We start from the raw sequence: 7,784 nt of genomic DNA, 5'->3' as shown, positions 1-7,784 counted from the left end.
ATGACTGCAGAGTGGATACGTATGTACGTTACACATAATAATTGTGTGAGCTTTATTTTCGTTTAGTGCTAAAACAAGTTACACACCAGAACAGATACAGACAGAACCAACTCAAATGCATCTTTATATTCATTCACAAAATCCCAGTTTGTGGCACCGCAGCAGCGAAAACAAAAGATTTGTTTGCGTGTTTAAATAAAACCTGAAAATGTTGTAGAAAATTTTAAAAACTGTCTTTTCTGTGCCAGGGGTGAGATATTCAGTGGGAAAGAGATGCAGCTAAAGGGAAATCCACAATGCAATGATAGAGCAAACACATGAGATGTGTCAAAATGCAGCGGAAATATTTGTGATAGCATGATTGTTCAATCATGAGCACAGAAACATGTGAAATGTTGTATTTGGTAGAAGATTTCTTTGTTGTAACAATGGTGCATCAAACATCAGTGAACAAAAGTTATGGACAGAATAAGCAGTTTGTTATTTTCAAGAAGACATTTGGCCATTTTTTTTTTTTACAAGACACAATCCAAATTAAAAATTCATCCTACAAATGCATGTCGATAAACTAAGCAGGCCTTCTAATAGTCAAAAATGTAATAAAAGGAAGTTTTGTTACGATAAAGAAATAATCCACCAAAAGCACTTTCCTTATCTTTTGTGCTTAGTTTATATTTTGTCCAGAAAATACTCATCCTTGTTTACAATTTGTTTAAAACTTGTATAAACCCCGAGGTGCTCAGATAAAAGTAAACATTTATTGGGGGAATAGAAGCTTTCGGTTTACTGCCTTTCAGGTGAATCACGTCCACAGGAAGCTGAAGCTGTGACTTTACGACAGCGACCCTCCGTCTCCAAACCGTTCACCATCACGTTGAAATTGAACTGAGCGTCTGTGATGACGTCCGTACAGTTAATGACCAGCAGCTCAGTACAAACAATGTATGTGTAGTTACTTTATCTGTAGTTTTATGTAGTGTCTCAGTTGTTGTAGATGTGAAGCGTTTTTCTTTCTATTTTTTTTTTTTTTGAAAATACACTGTTTTCTTACAATTGTGACTCTTTTCATGTCTGACTTCTCATTTGAAAAACCACATAAACACGAATGAAATTGACTTCACCTCTACGTCTCATCATGGACTGCTCTGAACGTCTTGCAAAGCTTTAAATACAGTGAATCATTATCAGTTATATATGTTTTTTTTCTATAGACAACCTGTTTTGGCACACGTGTGTGAGGTTTCAGAGCAAATTTGATCATCAAAATGCGAAACACAAGGCACAAAAAAAAACAAAACTGCAAGCTTTACAAAACAGTTATAGTCAAATTATACATTAGTATATTTGTAGCTAATCAGTGCCACACAAAATACTGTATACATATCAAAATCTGTTTTCATGTAAACTATCAAAGAGAAGACCTGATTTAATGCACTTTAGAAAAATATATAATACCACAAATAAGCAACGCAGACAATATTAATTACATTGCACAAACTAGTGACACAAGCAATGTGTTATCTTTTAAGCTTGTTTTTAAATACATTGTGAAGCGATATGTTGTTAGATATCATGAGCCAAAGATAAAATAGAGATAAAAAAATCCACCTGATCAGGTCAAGAGGGAAAATGTGTTTTTGAATACATTTGTTCTTTAAATTTGTATGATCTACTGGTGAAGTCGCATTAATCACGAGGAGTGGTGAAGGATTTTATCCCTGATAATGATAATAATAATAATAATAATAGACACATATTGACCAGATTGGGAGAGTCCCCTACAATCCCTCTTGCCTGTACAACTAAATGATGTTCGCTGCTCTGTGATGGTGGCTGGACAGTGTTTTGACTTACTTGATTGACTGAAGTGTCACTTTCACAAACTGCATTAAAATGAAGGTCACAAACAAACAAAAAAACAAATGTATTGTTGCTAAAGTAGGATCTGATGCTGTCCTACCCCTGCTGAGTTTAATAGACTTGGACAGCTTGTAGACAAAAATACAAAGAAAAAAACGATGGATGGATTTACTTCAAAGTTTTCTGAGGTGGATTTTTTTTTTCTTTGAGTTAACACATACATAAAAAAAACCAAAAAACCATATATACAACAACAAAAAAATATATGATCGCTCTGGAAAAAATTAAAACATAAAAACAGGCCATTTCAGTCAATGTTCTTCTCTTTGGTTTGTGTTTAAAGGTGTGCAGTCATGCCCACCTAAAGTGCTCTATTTGGTATGGTCAGCCAATCAGGCTTTTTAAATAAACATGAAGTCTTTTTTTATTGCGAGAGACAGCTGAGGCTGGAAGTGTTTATCGAATATCATTTTGTCTCCGGTGACGCCACTCAATCCGTGGCAAGTTCTCAGGAACGGTGGCGGCGTTCGTGCAGATCCAGACATCAGATCATAAAAGTCCCACGCACCCCCAGACGGAGTCTCGGCACTCATCCCCTCAGTTCCGCCGGCTTTTTGGGCCCTCTGTTGCTGCACTGTCTCTCCAGCGGTCGCACGAGCTCGTCCTCTCGGGGTTTGTACGGCGCCACGTAGCTGTCCTCCTCCAGCAGGATGCGGTTCAGCGTCCGCTCGTGGTTGATGTGACGTCGCACCATGAGGATGTACTGTTTCCCCACCTCCAGCTGAGGGCAGTCGCACACGTTGGGCACCCACAGGAACTCCCGGTGCTCCACGCGGAAGCGGTTTCGGTAGGTGTGGATGATCTGGACGTCGAAGCGAGTCTCCTCGCCATGGTACAGCTTCGCGAGGACTCTGGCTCGGAAAACTGAGAATGAAAACAATGACAACATTATTTTGCTTATCACTCGGTTTCTAGTTGGTCTTGTTTGGTATGATTGATAGAATAGAGTTTCTCTTTATTCTAGACCCCTTATTGCTCAAGAAAAAAGCTTTCCTACATATCCTAACGCGGGTTTGTCTGCTTTTCTTGATTCTGAGATTGGCAAAACACCACAGTTAACAAAACCTCAAAACAACAACAACATAATAAGACACTTTCTAGACTCTAGAGCAGATTATGGAAACTGCATAACAATCAGCGATCATTGGAAGTCAACAGTAATTCTTTAAGTTGAACTTTGATGGTTATTGTAAAAGAGTCTTGAATGACTCCTTTAGTATCACTTTGACAAAGTTGGGTTATTCAACTGTAATAAAACACCAAATCAGACACAATCATTGGCATTGGTGCCATTCTATTAAGCTTTGTTAAGTTTACAGTATTTACAGTGAGCAAAACTATATATACAACTTTATGAGTTGAATTTTATTCAGTTGAAAGTTTTTAAAATGGTTCCCTTGGTTATAAAGGTTGCAAACCCCGCTTCAAGGATATGCAGTGCAATTCAAACCAGTGAGTCGCTGAGCTGCTAAGACCGTGAAACAGTTGGAAAATATATTGGACCAACAGATTAAGATTAGATTTAAGAATCATAGAGTCATTAGCTAAGAGAAAAAGCGAAGCAGTCTTACCAAAATCCTTCTGACAATACTGTTTCTGACGTTCTCGCCGACCTTTAACCCGTGGACATTCGCCACAATGTCCTGGAAACACAACGTACAGCATCGGACGTTAAAACAGACATTACAGGAGGAATCAGTGTGTGGTGGGAAAAAAATGCTTTATGGCTTTGTTTCTTTTCGTTGAATTGGAAAGTTGACATCAATTAGTTACATCCCACAACTTCTAACACATTCAAACAAGCTTTGGTGTTGGCCGTGAGGGAAATTTTTTTTTCTAAAAAGTCATGTTTAATTAATTAGTAATTCTATTAATATTTACGATATTTTTTTTTTTTTTACTACTAACAAGATTTTAAGGAGGATTGCTGTAGAAGTTCTTGAGAAAGCTTCCTCTGTTATCTGTAGAATCTAATTCTTGACTTTGATTTCAGCACCGTGCACCTGATTCCCTGCACGACTGGTAAGGTGCCGTTGCCTTCTGAACACGTGTATATCCAAACTAAAGAAAAGTCATTTTAATGACAACCCTCTTGTATCTCATGTTTAAGACAAGTTCTTTGAGACGTGTAAAATAATCTATCAGGACGGATCCGTTCGTCAACAGTGTGACGGATGTAGTGAAAGAGACTGAAAATTAGTTACTGTGCTTGTTTCTGTAAATAAAATATAATTTAGTTTAATGTTTTCATCTCACCATCCCAACATATGAACATATATGAGTGTTATGATGGTTAGTGGGCATCAGAGTGTTGGTGGATGGCTGTGGAGCGAACTGAACGTACTTCCTGGAGTGAGCTGAGGGAGATGGTTCCTGTGGGTGTCCTCTCGCTCATGGCGGGGCGGAATGGGCCTGTGAGGGTGCTGAGGCGGAGGCTGGCGTGGAAGCTTCGCATATCTGGAAACTGCAAACACAATATTGATAATGAATTGAAATTGGGTGAATCACGTTTACAACCCGGATAAAAGCTTCTAATTAAGCAAATACATCACAAGAATGGATGGATGGATGGATGGATGGATCATCATCAATATACACTATAAGGCGTTATAACCTCTAAATTTATTCAAGACTGCAGAACAAAAAAAGCATGTTCGAGGTAACAGATTGATTTCAACACATGTTTTTGTTTAAAAAAAAAAAGGAAAAAAAAGGCCAAATTCCACCCCAGAGTTTCTTGGCCAGAACTTGAAATGATCACCTATGCTCTCGTTTATTTCCCATTAGACGACAGTAATTGTTGGTTCGACTCACTGTGGGGTAAAATCCAGCTGCATGATTATCAAACTGCACCAATTAAATGACTCATATTACACCAATTTTATGTTCTTTCAGTGGCCCCACATTAAATTCAGAATCCAATTTAAGGTACTTGTACTAACACAAAATACCTAAACGGCCAGGCGCACATTTATAGCTATGACATATTCAAAATGTTATTCATTCAACAGATTGCTTAGATTGCTCAAATTATCGCTCTTGGTTGAAATGCACTTAGTGACATAGTCTGTAAAAAGACGATGACACATCAATGAATGAATGATCAGATAAATGATTTGAGCAAAGTGGTCGTTCATGATGGATGGATGGATGGACGTCTTGCTTGAGGATGTGTTTGCAAGTAATAGATCACAGAAGCTGTCTGCACCATCTACGATTCAGTCAGCAGTTGCTCCATTCCTCACTGCAGGACAATAAAGGGACTCCTGCACAAGGACCTGCTCTCCAGCTTTGGGTGGCGGGCAATTTACTGGATTTCTCGCTGAGTTCTGGGTCAAACTCAGCTCACTGAAATTATACGACTGCTGTGTTCATTTAGTCATACACTGACAGCAGACCCACTGAGCTGCCTAGGTCAGGAATAAGCTGTAAAACACAGGCAAACATCAGCTCAGTGATGAGGTATGACAAAAAAACAACAACAACAAAAATCAGCATGCTCTATTCGAGTGTGAAACAGCAGAAGTTTTTCACAACTATAAATAGTGATGCATCAGAAAAAGCTGTGGTAAAACCTGAATTATTCCTCACACAGACAAGAGGTCATCCTGGCCTTGTTATGTTGTTCAAACATCATGAAATGAAAGTTTATCTTGCCACCGAGAAAACCACCAACACATTTTTTCCTAGTCAACAAGAAACATGTTCAATGAAAGGCTAAATAAATTTGTCAGTGTTGGATGGAGTCAGGCAGAATGTCAGAGTCGTCGGGCTGGACGAAGGTTTCTATACGAACGTCAGTGTTCATCAGGGGGTAAAGAGAGACGGAGCACATGTGTGCTGCAGGCTTATCATTACCGATAAAGCAGCTACATTCCTCAACAGCAGCAACCAGGCTGGCCAGAAGATAAACGGTTTCTTTTCACCCCCACTGTCCAAACTGCACCACAAGTGTTTCCACTCACAAGAGCCGATTCTGAGACGAATCGACATCTAAACCCACTGGCCTTTTAGTTTGTGGCACCTGTTAACGACACAACTTTTTCAGTACTTTTTCAATACTTTGTCCAGTATTTTCCTCATTACTAGTCAACCGCTGAACAAATTGTGTTTTGTAAATACCACATGTAGTTATGGGTGAGAAATCTTAATGTTACAATTTATCGATGCAGAACCGTCATTGGTGCAAGAGTCTTCTGAAATCTATCTTTTAAGAGAGAGAGAGTGATCGATGTCAAGTCGAGACGACAGCTTTAAACCAGCGAACCTCTCCACTCTTTTGTTTCGAAAATAAACTTGAATAAGAGGCGAGTCTTACACCAGTGTGATCGGGCGGTGCTTGTGGAAGGCCGGGTGGTGGTGGTGGTTGTGGTGGTGGTAGTTGTGGTTGTAGTGGTGGGCAGATCCCAGGGGAGGTAGGTAGCAGTGTGGTGAGGTTGTCGCGGGGGGCTTCTGCCGTGGTACAAGGCGTACTGGTTTGGTGGTAGCCAGTACTCGTACTCAATCCCTGTGTTTCTGTCTGTGGCAAGGACCTGCACACGAAAACCGCAAAGAGTGAGTGAAACGATCCTGTGTACAGCAACAGCCATCAAAACAGCTTCCTCCGTTTGTAACGTCCCCTTGAGGATCATTGCTTTTCCATTCATTTTCATTTTGTATGAAAACAATATTAATAAACTATCCAGGAAAATAAATAGTTTACTTCCAGGCTTGATTGTTTCACAAAAATGACATCAAAAGTCTCTTAAAGCAAATCAATAGTTTGCAGCTGTTAGTTAGCAGAGACAGGTCGGTTTGTAAAATACCTGCAAGGAGATCAAATGGAAGCAATCAAGTATTCAGCAAAACATGTTTTTTTTCTTGTCATAAGCACAACGTTTTCCACTCCACAATGTATTTTATGTGCCAGAACAATAATTTGCAGTCACACAGACTCACCAGGATGAAGCCTTGGTTGTGAAACACATATTACAGATATTTCTTTCACATGTAGCTGATTGAAACGTCATAATGGCTCGACAAAGAAGGCAATATGAACACAACGTTATTTTTAGCTCCTATGACCAGTTTTCGATGAAAACATTTGGTGAGCATGACTTAAGCAAACATATGACAAATAGTTTCACCATATTTTATTAAAACAAAAAAAACAAACAAAAAAAAGCCGCTATAGGGCCTCAATCCTACACAGATTCTTCGGTTAGAAACTCTGAGACCCTTGTTATCAAGCTTTCAACCATGCTTCTTAAATGAAAGTGTATTGGAAAAGTGTATAGGAGGATGATGATATTAAAAACATGCAAGACTGTGACCAGGCAGGCCCACATCTCTAATGTCCAGCCAAAAGTTACATTACAAATTCTATAGTGAATGAAAAGGATTACTAATATGTTTGTACTTATATTACTCATAAAATACATTAATATGTAACTTTAAAACGTGACATGTTAACCAGATAATAGTAGTTGTTGCATCAGTAAATCAATGCTTTTATTTTTGAAAATTCTTATTGAATCCATTTAACAGATTAAACCAATCTAATCTCATGTTTTGTAATATTGATCATCTTTTTAACCACATGATATGATTACACTACTCGCTGATCAAAAAACTAATAACCTATTTAAAAAAAGCAACTCAAATGATTCAAACCCTCAAAATTAACTAATTTTGTCCAAAATATGTGAATTATGATTTCTTATCTGTGTACTGTATTTTATTAACAGTTGTTTGCTAGTGTTTGAAAAACACTGTGGCATTTGGCCAACACTTTAACTTCAATAATTTCTCACTCCTGAATTGTTACTGCCAGCTCCTTTCAGAATGCGTCATTCAAACATCTGCATCTGAAATTTAAGGTTTAT

At 38.4% G+C, this 7,784-nt stretch overlaps 1 protein-coding gene across 1 annotated transcript in view; it reads right to left on the bottom strand.

Moving 5' to 3' along the window:
* Positions 1 to 2,032: 2,032 nt before the first annotated feature.
* adamtsl5 (ADAMTS like 5) overlaps positions 2,033 to 7,784 on the bottom strand; it is a 30,796-nt gene continuing 25,044 nt past the window's right edge. Inside the window, exons 10-13 of the mRNA XM_080495902.1 lie at positions 6,239 to 6,452; positions 4,265 to 4,384; positions 3,492 to 3,563; positions 2,033 to 2,784 (exon numbers count right to left, since the gene is read on the bottom strand). Of these exons, the coding sequence (XP_080352028.1) occupies positions 2,450 to 2,784; positions 3,492 to 3,563; positions 4,265 to 4,384; positions 6,239 to 6,452 (741 nt within the window). The 3' untranslated portion in view covers positions 2,033 to 2,449. The remainder of the gene's footprint in view (positions 2,785 to 3,491; positions 3,564 to 4,264; positions 4,385 to 6,238; positions 6,453 to 7,784) is intronic.

The sequence above is a fragment of the Blennius ocellaris genome, assembly GCF_963422515.1.
Source record: "Blennius ocellaris genome assembly, chromosome: 1".
NCBI classification, from domain to species: Eukaryota; Metazoa; Chordata; class Actinopteri; order Blenniiformes; family Blenniidae; genus Blennius; species Blennius ocellaris.
The sequence above is the reverse complement of the archived record's forward strand: the minus strand, read 5'-3'. Positions and strand labels throughout refer to the sequence as shown.